General features: G+C 46.7%; 1 protein-coding gene across 1 annotated transcript in view; it reads right to left on the bottom strand.

The window, feature by feature from the left end:
* The window catches only part of LOC308677958 (myosin-7), a 49,795-nt gene that overhangs the window by 22,872 nt on the left and 11,017 nt on the right, over positions 1-15,906 (bottom strand). The window contains exons 8-17 of the mRNA XM_081344686.1: positions 15,349-15,441; positions 15,179-15,242; positions 14,944-15,042; positions 11,428-11,531; positions 10,811-10,949; positions 8,261-8,379; positions 7,029-7,178; positions 5,862-6,032; positions 4,198-4,507; positions 734-810 (exon numbers count right to left, since the gene is read on the bottom strand). Of these exons, the coding sequence (XP_081200812.1) occupies positions 734-810; positions 4,198-4,507; positions 5,862-6,032; positions 7,029-7,178; positions 8,261-8,379; positions 10,811-10,949; positions 11,428-11,531; positions 14,944-15,042; positions 15,179-15,242; positions 15,349-15,441 (1,326 nt within the window). The remainder of the gene's footprint in view (positions 1-733; positions 811-4,197; positions 4,508-5,861; positions 6,033-7,028; positions 7,179-8,260; positions 8,380-10,810; positions 10,950-11,427; positions 11,532-14,943; positions 15,043-15,178; positions 15,243-15,348; positions 15,442-15,906) is intronic.

Genomic DNA, 15,906 nt, shown 5'->3' with positions numbered 1-15,906 from the left:
GGGAGGGAGGGAGGGAGGAAGGAAGGAGAAGAGGGGAGGGGAAGGGGAGGAGAACGAGGGAGGAAGGAAGGAGAGGACGGGAGAGGAGGGCGGAAGGGAGGAAGGAAGGAAGGAAGGAGAAGAGGGGAGGGGAAGGGGAGGAGAGGAGAACGAGGGAGGAAGGAAGAAGAGGAGGGGAGAGGGCGGAAGGGAGGAAGGAAAGAAAGAAAGAAAGAAAGAAGAGGGAGGGGAGGAAAGGAGAGGGAGAGAGGAAGGAAGGAAGGAGAAGAGGGGAGGGAGGAAGGAAGGAAGGGAGAGAGGAAGGAAGGAAAGAAGGAAGGAAGGAAGGAGAAGAGGGGAGGAAGGAAGGAAGGAAGGAGAAGAGGGGAGGGAGGGAGGAAGGAAGGAAAGAAGGAAAGGAAGGAAGGCGGGCGCCGCAAAGAATCCTTGTGTGAATCTTTTCAATAATCCCCACTGAAGTCAAACTCCGCAGGAACCAGCATGGGCCGAGACCCCATTGAAAGGGCCACCTAGATTTTGCCCAGCCCCCCCACCCCCAGAGGGGGGGGACATCCTTCTCCCAGCCCCCTTGTTTCCTCCTGGGCGCAGCTGACAAGAGATCAGACGACGCCTGCCTGGACGGAAGTCCACGGTCCAGAGCAAACAGGGAACAGTAAAAGCGAGATGACCCCCCGCCCTCCGAGAAGGGTCCTTGAAAGACCCTTTCCCCCCCCAACCTTTGGACTCCCCTTACCCTGTGCAAGGCCGACACCGTCTGGAAGGAAGACCCCTTTTTCTTGTGCATCGTCTTCCCCTTGGTGGTCTCCAGCGCTGCGAGGAGAGAAAGGCAGAAGGATCTAGCTGAAGAGCAACTTCGGAGCCCGGTGGATTCCAGCTATTGGCAAGCTGACTCTCGGACTACGACTCCCATCATCTCAAAGCCGGCCCAAAGGTGGGCTGGCTGGAGAAGACGTGGGGTGGAATTCCCCACATCTGGAGGACCCACTGCTAGGGAAGGCGAAGTTATATTTTTACGGATTGGTAAAAGCAAAGCCACCCACTTAATCCAGAAGACAGAGGCAACGGTCTGACATTCGGCCTACGTTAGCTGAACGTGCGGTCCTCAACTTAGGACCCTTCATTTAGTGACTGCTCAAAGTTTCGAGGAGGCTGGGTAACAGGGACTTCTGGACAGTCCTCGCTTTTATGGCCGTCGCATCCTCCCTGCGGTCACGTGATCAGAATTTGGGCCCTGGGCACCCAGCGTGTTCAGCTAATGATAATAATAATAATAATAATAATAATAATAATAATAATAATAATAATAATAATAATAATAATAATAATAATAATAATAATAATAATAAGAAGAAGAAGAAGAAGAAGAAGAAGAAGAAGAAGAAGAAGAAGAAGAAGAAGAAGAAGAAGAAGAAGAAGAAGAAGTAGTTGGAAGGGACCTTGGAGGTCATCTAGTCCAACCCCTTGCTCAGGCAGGAAACCCTATACCATTTCAGGCAAATGGCTGTCTAGTCTCTTCGACGACAACCGAGGCTGAAATGTATGTTGCTAAGTGAGAAGCTTGCTAAGTGAGTCTTGCCTCATTTTACTTTTTTTTTAACCTGGTGCTTTTCCAAACGAATAGAAGGAAAAGATAATTCTATTTGGCAAAGAATATAAATCCTTCCGTTCCCCACCATCCAGTCAGAACCGAAGGAGCTGCTTGGATGGAAAGCGAAAGGAAATCCAGTTGCCTTTTGGGAAAAACACCTCTGGAAGTCACCACTTCCCGTTAACCTCATCAGAGCCCTCCCTGCGAGGTAGGCCACGCTGCTCTCCTAAGGGCAACGAGTGTGCTTTATCCAGAATCTGAACCCATCTCTCTCTTTAATCTAGACCAGGGGTTGGTAACCTGGGCTCTTTTATGACTTGTGGACTTCAACTCCCACAATTCCTCAGCCAGCGTGAGGGAAACTTTGGCCCCTTCATGACTCGTGGACTTCAACTCCCAGAATTCCTGAGTCAGCATGAGGGAAACTTTGGCTCCTTCATGACTCGTGGACTTCAGCTCCCAGAATTCCTGAGCCAGCATGAGGGAAACTTTGGCTCCTTCATGACTCGTGGACTTCAGCTCCCAGAATTCCTGAGCCAGCATGAGGGAAACTTTGGCTCCTTCATGACTCGTGGATTTCAACTCCCAGAATTCCTCAGCTAGCATGAGGGAAACTTTGGCCCCTTCATGACTCATGGACTTCAACTCCCAGAATTCCTGAGCCAGCCATGGCTCAGCTTGGAAACCTCTCCCGTTCCCCTCAGCGTGGCTGGCTCAGGAATTCTGGGAGTTGAAGTCCACGAGTCATAAAAGAGCCAAGGTTGCCTATCCCCTGGTCAGGACCCATCCCACGTTCCATAGAGTCACACTGGCTACCACACTCCCTACTCTGAGGGCGGATGATGATGATGGTGATAATAATAATAATAAATAATAATAATAATAATAATAATAATAATAATAATAATAATAATAATAATAATAATAATAATAATAATAATAATAATAAAGTTGGAAGGGACCTTAGAGGTCATCTAGTCCAACCTCCTGCTCAGGCAAGAAACCCTATACCGTTTCAGACAAATGGCTGTCTAGTCTCTTCTTAAAAACTTCCAGTGTTGGAGCATTCACAAGTTCTGGAGGCAGGTTGTTCCACTGGTTAATTGTTCTCACTGTCAGGAAGTTTCTCCTTAGTTCTAGGTTGCTTCTCTCCTTGATTAGTTTCCATCCATTGCTTCTTGTCCTGCTTTCAGGTGCTTTGGAGAATAGCTTGACTCCCTCTTCTTTGGGGCAGCCCCTGAGATACTGGAAGATTGCTATCATGTCACCCCCTCATCCTTCTCTTCATTAAACCAGACATTCCCAATTCCAGCAAACGTTCTTTATATGTTTTAGCCTCCAGTCCCCTAAACACATTTGTTGCTCTTCTCTGTACTCTTTCTAGAGTCTCAACATCTTTTTTATATCATGGTGACCAAAACTGGACGCCGTATTCCAAGTGTGGCCTTACCGAGGCCTTATAAAGTGGTATTAACACTTCACGTGATCTTGAGTTGTGGTAATTCGGCTTGGCCTTCATCTCCTAAACCAGGAAGTGGTTTGAAGGCATCAGGAACTCCTCTCTGTTTCTCCCTATGCCCATATTTGTTTTTGTTTAGAATAATAATAACTTTATTGTCACCACCTCCCATGCACACTGCATAAACAAGACAAAAATAATTACAATAATTATGCTTATACCTGTACACACACACACACACACACACACACACACACACACACCGATCAAGGAGAGATTCAACCTAGAAATAAGGAGAAATTTCCTGACAGTGAGAACAATCAACCAGTGGAACAGGCTGCCTTCTGAAGTTGTGGGAGCTTCATCACTGGGAGCTTTCAAGAAAAGACTGCCATCTGTCAGAAATAGTGTAGGATCTCCTGTTTGGGGGTGGGGTTGGACTAGATGACCTACAAGATCCCTTCCAACTCTGTTATCCTGATTCTGATATGGCCCAGAGAAACAACAGAGTTTGTTTAGATGTATACATATACTGTACATGGCGAGAAAAACGAATCGTGCGACGTCACCAGACGGATGGCATAGGGAACAAAGCTGTTGCAGAATATCACAGTCCTGCTATAAATACTTTGAGACCTCCTCGTAGAGGGCAGCAACAGAAACAGACTGTGAAGTGGCGGTGAGTGGGGTCTCTAACAATGCTCCGAGCTCTAAGTACGTAGCGCTTATCAGCCGTATCCTGAATAAGGGGAAGTGAACTTCCTATAAACTTTTCAGCTGTCCTCACCACTCTTTGCACGGACCTTCCATCTGAGGCTCTGCTACCCCCCAAACCAAACCGTGATGCAGTTGGCTACAACGCTCTCAATCGCACCTCTGTAAAAAATGGCGAGGACAGAAGGAGAAAGGTGCTCTCCTCACCCGATGCAGCAAATGCCAACGCTGGCTTGCACCCTTCACTAAGGCCAACGTACAAAGAGAACAAGTCAGATTGTTAGTGATCTGCATGCACACACACACACACACACACACACACACATACACACACCCCTCCCCAGATACTTAACACCGTTGACCACCTCCAGAGCCTCAGCCTTGATCCAAAGCGGAGTCTGACTATTTCTAAAAATCTCAAAGGGTTATTTCTTACGTGCATCGGCTCCAGCGTAGTTGGCAAACAGGTTGGCCAGGAGCTTCAGAGCTGACTTCTGGTAGAGGCCCACCACCGTTTCGTTGAGAGGGTCCTTGTTCTTCTGGAGCCAGCCAATGATATTGTAGTCCACGGTGCCGGCGTAGTGCATCAAGGCAAAGTGTGCCTCGGGTTTCCCTTTGATGGCCCGTGCTTTGCAAAAATTGGCCGACTTGCCCAGGTGGTTATCGTACAGCTTGGCCTTGAAGGTCATGTCGGTGGCCTTGGGGAACATGCACTCCTCTTCAAGGATGGACATGATGCCCATGGGCTGGAGAAGAAGAAGACCAAGGTATTATGACGGAGAAGGTCTGTCCTTCAATATCTCACCAAGGGTTAACGTGAGCAGCGCTAACAGAGGGACAGAATCAAGATCACGTCAGAGCAGAGCTGGAAGCTCCTTGAGCAGGAGACCATATACGATTTCGGACACGTGGCTGTCCAATCTCTTCTTAAAAGCCTCCACTGATGGAGCACCCAGAACTTCTGTGCCACTGGTTAATTGTTCTCCCAGTTAAGAAATCTCATGTGAAGTGTTAATAGCGCTCTGTAATGCCCTGGTAAGGCCACACTTGGAACACTGCATCCAGTTTTGGTCACCACGCTATAAAAAAAGATGCTGAGATTTTGGAAAGAGTGGAGAGGAGAGCAACAAAGATGATTAAGGGGCTGGAGGCTAAAACCTATGAAGAACAGTTGCGGGAATTAGGTATGAAAAGAAGGACTAGGGGTGACATTATAACAATGGTCCAGTGTTTTAGGGGCTGCCGCAAAGAAGAGTGACTCAAGCTATTCTCCAAAAGACCTGAAGGCAGGACAAGATGGAAACTAATCGAGGAGAGAAACAACCTGGAACTAAGGGAAAAATTTCTAACAGCGAGAATGATTAACCAGTGGAACGGCTTGCCTTCAGAAGTTGTGGGTGCTCCAACACTGGAGGCTTTTACGAAGAAATTGAACAAACTTTTGTCTGAAATGGTATAGAGTTTTCTGCTTTGGCAGTGGGCTGGACTAGAAGACCTCCAAAGTCCCTTCCAATTCTGTTATTCTGTTAACAAGATGTGTAAAAAGGTTAACGTCATGGTTCCGATAGATGAGACCAATTAATTACTTGCCCGGTCTTTCTAACAAAATATACAGCCCATCAAAATGCAGCTAGCGATGACCTTGGTTCCCACAGAACAATTTATTGTTATGTCTAAGTTAAAACACTCCTCCCAATTCTGTGGCAACCGAAAACGAAGGGGAAATGGCTCCAGCCAATCTCGTTTAAGTTAAATCATGGCCACTGGACCAAAGTTTATTAAACGGAGACCTCTCATTCTGGGGAGAAACCCCTGCAAGAGTTCATACATTGCTCTGACTCTTTGACTCTATGCCTTACTAAAAATTTTCATTTTGACCGAAGACGTTATTCAGATGAGTAGCTTGATGTTGACCCTAAAAACGTTTGAGAACTACTAGCCCAACTTGCGATCCATCTTATCACTTCAATATGGAACTGTGAACTCCTTCAATAAGATTTCCTCCTGGCTCTGGAGGGGGCCACCACCCACTGGCCAGAATCAGGGACGAATGAGGAAAGTTGGTATTTTAAGGAAGGCGCATGGAGAAGACTGAGGTACCTTCTCAATGAGGTCAATGCAGGCCTGGAGGTCCATGCCGAAGTCAATGAAGACCCATTCAATGCCCTCCTTCTTGTACTCCTCTTGTTCCAGCACAAACATGTGGTGGTTGAAGAACTGCTGGAGCTTCTCGTTGGTGAAGTTGATGCAGAGCTGCTCAAAGCTGTTGAACTGGAGGGGGGGGAGGGGAAAGGAAGTTATGGACCTTCGTGCAGGTGAGCATCTCCAGAAGATCAGACTTTTTTTTTCTTTTTTTCAGCAGGGACCACTACAGTTAGGTCAAGGCTCCAGGAAATTAGGGAGGGAGGAAGGAAGGGTGGGTAGATGGAGGGAGGGAGGGAGGGATGAATAATGGAAAGATGGATAGGTGGGTGGGTGGGTGGGTGGAAGGAAGGGAGGGAGGGAGGGAGGAAGGGAGGATGATGGATAGATGGATGGACGGTTGGGTAAGTGGAAGAAAGGAAAAGGAAGGATGGATGGATGGATGGGTAAGTGAATGAGTGGAAGGAAGGGAGGGAGGGAGGAAGGGAGGAAAGAAGGGTGAGTGGAAGGAAGGAAGGGAAGGAGGAAGGAAGGAAGGAAAAGGAAGGAAGGGTGGAGAGATGGATGGAGGGAAGGATGGGTGGGTGGGTGGGTGGGTGGAAAGATGGGTGGGTGAGTGGAAGGCAGGAAGGAAGGAAAGAAGGGTGAATGGAAGGAAGGAAGGGAAGGAGGAAAGGAGGAAGGGAAGGAGGAAGGAAGGAAGGAAGGAAGGAAGGAAGGAAGGAAGGAAGGAAGGAAGGAAGGAAGGAAGGAAGGAAGGAAGGAGAGATGGATGGAGGGAAGGATGGATGGAGGGTGGAAAGATGGATGGATGGATGGATGGATGGGACGAAGTCAGGGAGGAATGGATGAATGAATAGATGGGGGAATGGCTGGGGGGGTTAGAAGAATGGAAAGATGGATGGATGGGTGAATGGTAAAAGCTCAACAAGATGGCCTTTGGTCCAAAAACCAAGATGGGGGCACCATCCATCCATCCATCCATCCATCTATCTCAACTTCTACCCAGTTGCTGCCTGGGAAACTCCGAGCACTGCAGTCCCAACACATTGGAGAAGCAACTTGGAGAAGGTTGATACATCAAGTAAACAAAACAAACCCACGACTCAAGAAGGAATGACTCACATCAAAGATCTCAAAGCCAGCAATATCCAACACCCCAATGAAATACTGTCGGGGCAGCTTAGTTTCCAGGGTGCAGTTGATTCTCATGACCATCCAGATGAACATCCTCTCATAGACAGCCTTGGACAGAGCACCAGTGGAGTAGCACACCTATGGAGGAAATGGAAGTTATGGGGAGACAAAGCTTGTTCCCTTCCTAAATTCTTTGGCAAAGCTCAACAAGAATAGAATAGAATAGAATAGAATAGAATAGAATAGAATAGAATAGAATAGAATAGAATAGAATAGAATAGAATAGAATAGAATAGAATAGAATAGAATAGAATAGAATAGAATAGAATATATGGAATGAAATGATAAGGAATGGAATAGAATAGAATAGAATAGAGTAAAATAATAAAATAAGGAATGGAATAGAATAGAATAGAATAGAATAGAATAGAATAGAATAGAATAGAATAGAATAGAATAGAATAGAATAGAATAGAATAGAATAGAATAGAATAGAATAGGAATTGGAACGGAATGGAATAGAAGAATAAGAATAAGAATAGAATAGAATAGAATAGAATAGAATAGAATAGAATAGAATAGAATAGAATAGAATAGAATAGAATAGAATAGAATAGAATAGAATAGAATAGGAATTGGAACGGAATGGAATAGAAGAATAAGAATAAGAATAGAATAGAATAGAATAGAATAGAATAGAATAGAATAGAATAGAATAGAATAGAGTAGAGTAGAGTAGAGTAGAGTAGAGTAGAGTAGAGTAGAGTAGAGTAGAGTAGAGTAGAATAGAATAGAATAGAATAGAATAGAATAGAATAGTAAAATAAGGAATAGAATAGAATAAAAATAAGGAATAGAATAGAATAGAATAGAATAGAATAGAATAGAATAGAATAGAATAGAATAGAATAGAATAGAATAGAATAGAATAGAATAGAATAGAATACTTAATTGGCCAAGTATGATTAGACGCACAAGGAATTTGAATTAGACACCCAAGAAGACAATCTGAGCCTGCCTGGGGACGTGTGCATAAGAACATCTCGCCACATTTAAAAAAAAGAAAGAAAGAAAGAAATCAAAGAAATTATATGTCCAGGCTGAGCCCAAATTTGACAACTGGGTCCTTCTTTATTTTTCTTCTGAGAGTTTGGACCAAGACTTTGGGGTTTGTTTCCCCGCCCCCCCCCCCCCGTTCTCTCGACAGGTGGAATTCTTACCTGTTGGACATTTTGCCCTTTGGTGACGTACTCGTTCCCCACTTTGACCCTCGGGTGACAAAGTCCCTTGAGGAGGTCTGCGCAGTTCAGTCCCATCAGGTACGCCGACTTGTCAGCTTCTGCAAGAGCCAGGATGGGGATTTTCAGCAGAAGCCCATCTCTTGGGTTAAAGAAGATGGGGTGAAGGTTCACCGTCCGATTTGTGGGTCGGCTTCCGAACGTTGCGTTACCGGGCTAGAAAACGTCTTCAGCGGAGTTTTTAGGGGATGTCAATGTCGACGTTCTTCTGTTTATAAGGGCTTCAGGTGTGGGTGTGTCAAGAGAGGTAATGGGTCAGGTGCGAGACGTCAGTGAGAGGCTTGTGATGGGTCTTGCGATGGGGTCATTGGGAGCTGAACTGGTGGGAGACGGGGAGGGGATTGCCCAAGATGGTGAGGGTCCGTGCTGTCTCTGCCTGACTGTGCGGTTTATTTATTTATTTATTTATTTATTTATTTATTTATTTATTTATTTATTTATTAAATTTATATACCGCCCTTCTCCTGGAGGACTCAGGGCGGTGAACAGGGCATATAAATAGAAATACAAAAGTTAAAAAAGGATTAAATAATTGCCCAATTAAAACAATCACAATATAAAACCCATTAAAACCCTAACGTTCTTGTTTTGGACAAGAGCCTCACTTGACACACCCACACCTCAGGCCCTTATAAACAGAAGCACACTGATACGGACGTCCCGTAAACGTCTGCCTACCCTGGTTAACGAACCATTCGGGAAACCAACCCACAAGCTCGGAGGACAAAACTTCACCCCCATAATAATCATAATCATAATAATAAAGTTGGAAGGGACCTTGGAGGTCATCTAGTCCAACCCCCTGCTCAGGCAGGAAACCCTCCACCATTTCAGACAAATGGCTGTCCAGTCTCTTCTTAAAACCTCCAGTGTTGGAGCATTCACAGCTTCTGGAGGCAGGTGGTTCCACTGGTTAATTGTTCTAACTGTCAGGAAGTTTCTCCTTAGTTCTAGGTTGCTTCTCTCCTTGATGAGTTTCCATCCATTGCTTCTTGTCCTGCCTTCTGGTGCTTTGGAGAATAGCTTGACTCCCTTTTCTTTGGGGCAGCCCCTGAGATATTGGAATACTGCTATCCTGTCCCCCCCCCCACGTCCTTCTCTTCATTAAATTAGATATATCCAATTCCAGCAATCGTTCCTTATATGTTTTAGCCTCCAGTCCCCCGATCATCTTTGTTGCTCTTCTCTGTACTCTTTCCAGAGTCTCAACATCTTTTTTACATCGTGGTGACCAAAACTGGATGCCGTATTCCAGGTGTGGCCTTACCAAGGCATTGTAAAGTGGTAGTAACACCTCACCTGATCTTGATTCTATCCCTCCGTTAATGCAGCCTAGCACTGTGTTGGCTTTTTTGGCAGCTGCAGCACACGGCTGGCTCCTATTTAAGGGATTGTCCACTAGGACTCCGAGATCCCTCTCACAGTTACTACTATCGAGCAAGGTACCACCTATACTATACCTGTGCGTTTGATTTTTCCTGTCTAAATGTAGAACCTTACTTTTTTCACCACTGAATTTCATTTTGTTAGATAGCGCCCAGTGTTCGAGTCTGTCCAGATCCTCCTGTATCTTAAGCTACAGATATCCACCGCTATTGCATAGGGTGGACCGGTTGGAAAGGGGACTCGAGTGGTTGATTGCCAGCTTGTTGTAGTTGCAAGACCCAATCCGTAAAAAAAAACGTGCTTGTCAACAGAAAGTGGGCTGAATGTTCTGGGGTTTTTTGACACACGTTTTGGAGGACCGAAACATGGAGTTGCCTGCCTGAAGATCTCCACCTGGACATCTTTAAAACCACAGAGGAGAGGAGAACGTAGACGCGGAAACTTTGGCGTTTCCAATTCTTGCTTCCCAAGATCCGAAGTAGACATTTTGCAAAATACTAGCTGGGAGTTATCACAGTTCCTTACTTTAGAGCAGTGTTCCTCAAGCTGGGTGACGTGAAGATGGGTGGACTTCAACTCCCAGGGTTCCCCAGCCAGCTTAGCTGGCTGGGGAACCCTGGGAGTTGAAGTCCACCCATCTTCACGTCACCCAGGTTGGAAGTCCACCCATCTTCAAGTTGCCAAGGTTGAGAAACATTGCTTGAGGGGTTCCTGGGGTCTTGGGTGAGGAATGGAGGGATGGAGAAGAGCATGAGAAGCAATGGATGGAGAGTAATCAACCTAGAAAGGAGTAATTTCCTGCCCATATGCATTTATGACGGTTGCAGCGGTTGCAGCGTTCCTGGGGTCATATAATCCCCTTTTGTGACCTTCTGGCCTGCAACGTCAAGGGGTGGGGGGGGAACGCCAGATTCGCTGAACGGCTGTGGCAAAGAAGGTCGTCAAATGGGACGCCACTCACTTAACTGTCTCGTTAAGTGGAGGATTGCCGGCGTCCGTTTTATCGTTAACCGTGTATTAATAAATCTTTGCAAGATTATTTCTCCTATGGATAATTGGGTGGGCATGGTCATTTCTTCGCCTGACCTTCCGTGCCATCAGGCTCAGCCTGTTCTTCCCGCTGCTTCTGCTTGAATTTCATGTTGCCGTAGTGCATGATGGCCCCCGTCAACTTGTAGATGGAGTTCTTCTCCTCCTGCGTGAAGCCCAAGATGTCGAAGGCATTCTGGGTTTGGAGGGAACAAAAAATAGTTGACGAGTATCTCCCCAAGCTCAACCAAAAGCCAGCTATTCAATTCCAGCAAATTGATCTCCAGTCTCGGGCTTCTCAGATGTAGGTTGGACTACAAGTCCCATGGGTTCAGGGTTCAATAGTCCAAAATATCTTGAACTAAGGGCGTCCAACTTTGGCAATTTGAAGACTTGTGGACTTCAACTCCTAGAATTCCCCAGCCAGCCATGCTGGCTGGAGAATTCTGGGAGCTGAAGTCCATAAGTCTCAGGTCTTCACGTTGCCCAGGTTCAGGGGTCCAATAGTCTGAATTATTGAACTAGAGGTGTCCAGTCTGGGCATCTAGCCGTGCTCGATGGGGAATTCTGGGATTTGAAGTCCACAGGTCTTCAAGTTGGCAAGGTTGGAGACCCCTGATCTAGTAGCCAAGCTGGAGAACGCGTAGAATATTACTCTGCCCTCAACAACTCACATCAGTTGCTAACAGTTCCTCTGCATCATCGATCGAGGGCACCGTGGTCTCTCCTTGGGAGATAAAGACGTAGTCGTAAGGATTGTTGGTGACCAACAGCATATCTGGAAAGAGAAAGAGATTTAATTTAATTTATTAATATTTCTATACCGCCCTTCTCCCGAAGGACTCAGGGCGGTGAACAGGGCAAGAATAAAAAACAGAATTACAAAAGTTAAAAAATAATTAAATAAATGCCCATTAAAAACAATTAATACATAGTTAAAAAAGACCCCAATGAAATACAATAAAAACCCCACCAATCCCCCATTAGGCCAGGCCGGCTTGTTCAAACAAATATGTTTTTAGATCGCAGCGAAAGAAGCGAACATCGGGCGCCATCCGGAGCTCAACCGGTAACTGATTCCATAGCACCGGGGCGCCCACAGAGAAGGATCTCCCCCTGGGGGCCACCAATCGGCATTCTCTGACCGATGGCACCCTGAGGAGGCCCTCTCTGTGGGAGCGCACAGGGCGGAGGGAAGTTGACGCCGGCCGCAGGTGCTCCCTAAGGTACTCCGGACCCATGCCATGTAGGGCTTTGAACACCATTACTAGTAGAAGATGGTAGAAGCCAGGCATTGACACAACATGGCCAAATCTTCTCTTCTTCAGTGGTTCTTCCATCACCAGAAGAGGTCAAAAGGACGGCTCTGAAATGCAAATGGCACTTTCCCAATGCTGTAAATCAGGGCTTTTCAACCGGCGGTACGGGTACCACCTGTGGTACATTGGCATCTGGCAGGTGGTACGTGACCATCCTAGAAAAGTGGTAGCAGGGGAGGGGAAGGAGCTGAACCGGTGGCAGCACCGCACAAGCCTGAGCGAGAGACGGCTGGAGCTGCAGGGCTGTCGGGGCTCAGTGGAAGTGCCAGGATCAGCGCCAGGATCCATTTGGAGCTCGGCACTGATCCCGGTGTTTCTGCTGAGCCCAGAAGAAGCGCCGATCAGCTGGAATGTTGCAGCATCTCCAGGGTCTTGTGATTTACATTCAGATGCTTGGCAACTGATTCATATTGATGACGGTCACAGTGTCCCAGGGTCATGTGAAGTGACCAAAACCTGCGGCAACCACCCAACAGAGGGAGGGGGAATAAAAAACCGACCTCACCCACCCACCCCCGCTGCCAATCCTCAACAGAAATGCTCACAACCATGAAAACCTCGGACAGGAGGAAGAGTGGCACCGGGCGGGCAGGCAGATGTCTTGCTCGGCTGTGGCTTGGGGGGCCCTTTATTCAGGGCCATTGTAACTTCAAACGGTCACTAAGCCAACTGTTGTAAGTCGAGGACTACCTGTACTTCATCACTTTTTTCCTTTTTTTTTTTGGTCATCAAGTTTTTGACCCCTTGCTAGTCGACTGGTGGTCCTCGGACGTTGCCATATCCTAAAAGTGGTCCAGTGGGTAAAAAGGTTGAAAAGCCCTGCCGTAAATCTCAAAAGAGCTGACGATCGAACAATGAAAAACCCTCTCGTGCAATCAGAACAAGCTGTCCTACGTTCTCGGAGAGAGCTCTTCAACAATCATGGCCACCACTTGCGTTTCACAGGAAGAGGCTGTTTTGGAATACAAGCGTCACCACAGAGGAGACCAGGTATGGAGAGGAGAGAATAATAATCTGTAGCCTGGGTTTGGTGCTCTCTGAGCTTGGTTGTTTTCTGGTAGACGTTTCGTGGCCCAACTAGCTAACATCATCAGAGCTAGAAGGGAGTGGGGTTTGTGGAGTGGAGGAGAAAAAGAGAGGAGTGGGAGGAAGAGAAGGATGAAAAGAAGGGAGGAGGAGGAGGACGATGATGATGACAAGGAGAAGGAGGAGGAGGACGAGGACGAGGAGGAGGAGGAGGAGGAGGAGGACGAGGAGGAGGAGGAGGAGGAGGAGGAGGACGACGACGACGACTGTGGAATCCTCTGAGCTTGCCTGTTTCCTTGCAGATGTTTCATGACCCAACTAGGTAACTTCATCAGTGTTGGAAGGGAGGAGGGGTTTGTGGAGTGGAGGAGAAAAAGAGAGGAGTGGGAAGAAGAGAAGGATAAGAAGGAGAAGGGGAGGAGGAGGAGGAGAAGGGGAGGAGGAGGAGGAGGAGGACTGTGGAATCCTCTGAGCTTGCTTGTTTCCTTGCAGATGTTTCATGACCCAGCTGGGTAACATCATCAGTGCTAGAAAGGAGTGGGGTTTGTGGAGTGGAGGAGAGAAGGGGGAGGAGGGGGGAGGAGGAAGAGGAGAAGGACGCGAAGGGGGGAGGAGGAGGACTGTGGAGTCTCCTCTGAGCTTGGCTGTTTTCTGGCAGACATCTCATGATCCCACCAGGTATCCTCATCACTGCTAGAAGGGAGGGGTTGTTGTTGTTGTTGTTGTTTTTGCTCTCTTACAACCACACTCAGAGAGCATCCAGGAGCCCACAAGATCAGGTACGGTATTCTCAATTCTTTGGATGTAAAGGAGAATCTCCCGTTATCAACCGGGTCTTCGACGTTGGAGACAAAGATGAACTTCAGACTAAGTGGATCAAGGCATCAAGCAGTAGTCCGATCAAGTCTTCTTTGGTCTTAATAAGGATGGGAAAGTCCCAGCACAATCAAGTGGAACTAGTGAAGAGCGACACAATTCAGCTCAAGAAAATCTGATTAATAGTAACTAGAAGAAGAAGGGCCAACTCAACGAGACCAAGACTCTAGAAAGAGCACAGAGAAGAGCAACAAAGATGATTGGGGGACTGGAGGCTAAAAGAAATATAAGGAACGGTTGCTGGAATTGGGTATGTCTACTTTAACGAAGAGAAGGGTGAGGGGGGACATGATAGCAGTGTACCAATATCTCAGGGGCTGCCCCAAAGAAGAGGCAGTCAAGCTATTCTCCAAAGCCCCTGAAGGCAGGACAAGAAGCAACGGATGGAAACTAGTCAAGGAGAGAAGCAACCTAGAACTAAGGAGAAACTTCCTGACAGTTAGAACAACTAACCAGTGGAACAACCTGCCTCCAGAAGCGGTGAATGCTCCAACACTGGAAGTTTTTAAGAAGAGACTGGACAGGCATTTGTCTGAAATGGTAGAGGGTTTCCTGCCTTAGCAGGGGATTGGACTAGATGACCTCCAAGGTCCCTTCCAACTACTACTTCTTCTTCTTCTTCTTCTTCTTCTTCTTCTTCTTCTTCTTCTTCTTCTTCTTCTTCTTCTTCTTCTTCTTCTTATTATTATTATTATTATTATTATTATTATTATTATTATTATTATTATTATTATTATTATTATTATTATTATTATTATTATTATTATTATTCGCCAACCTGGGCTCAACGAAGCCTTCCTGACTTCAAATATATGAACCCTTCAGACCTGTACAAGGTCAAGGTGGGAGAGATGTAGTTTATCTGAACCCGTTTTGGACAGGTTCATCTGAACCTCGAAAACAATGCACCAAAATTTGGGACTGGTCCGAAGGAAGCTTTGGTGGGATAATTCATGGAGCAAAACTCACCCAGTAGCTCCGGCTTCTTGTTGGACAAGATCTGGTAATAGATGTGATAATTCCTCTCCGACTTCAGCTGGCAGATGACCCTGGACTTTTCCAGGAGATCTGAAAAGAAGATGGAAAAGCGGAGAACGACAAAGATGCCGAGAGGGTGAACAAGCGGGAAAAGTCCAGAAGAACAATCCAAGAACTTGCAAAGAATCCATCAAAGATTTGAGAATTCTGGAAACTCGACACTCACAGGTTTCAATGTCGGCGGACGCCAGCTTGCCTGTCGCCCCAAAATGGATGCGGATGAATTTACCCTGAAGAAGAAAGGAGAAATGGACTGAGAGCAGGTAGAAGGTTTGCAAAGGTTAGACGTGGTGGTATCCCAAGAAGGACACACCTTCTCCTTGCATCCATACTTACAAAGCGAGAGGAGTTGTCGTTCCTTAGAGTCTTGGCGTTGCCGAAGGCCTCCAGAGCTGGGTTGGCTTGGATGACTTGATCTTCCAAGGTGCCCTGTGGATGGGTGGGGTGGAAGGATTAGACCAGGGGTCTTCAAGTCTTGGCCCTTTTGTGACTTGTGGACTTCAACTCCCAGAATTCCTCAGCCAGCGTGCCTGCCTCAGGAATTCTGGGAGTTGAAGTCCACAAGTCAATATAAAAAGGGCCAAGACTGAAGACCCCTGCATTAGAACAAGATAAAGATTAAAAAAAAGGTGTTGAGACTCTGGAAAGGGTGCAGAGAAGAGCAACGAAGAGGATCAGGGGACTGGAGGCTAAAACATATGAAGAACCGTTGCTGGAATTGGGTGTGTCCAGTTTAATGAAGAGAAGGACGAGGTGGGACAGGATAGCAGTGTTCCAGTATCTCAGGGGCTTCCCCAAAGAAGAGGCAGTCAAGCTATTCTCCAAAGCGCCTGAGGGCAGGACAAGAAGCAACGGATGGAAACTAGTCAAGGAGAGAAGCAACCTAGAACTAAG

This window comes from Vipera berus (genome assembly GCF_964194415.1).
Source record: "Vipera berus genome assembly, chromosome: Z".
Lineage (NCBI taxonomy): Eukaryota > Metazoa > Chordata > Lepidosauria > Squamata > Viperidae > Vipera > Vipera berus.
This window is presented reverse-complemented; position numbering and strand designations above follow the sequence as displayed.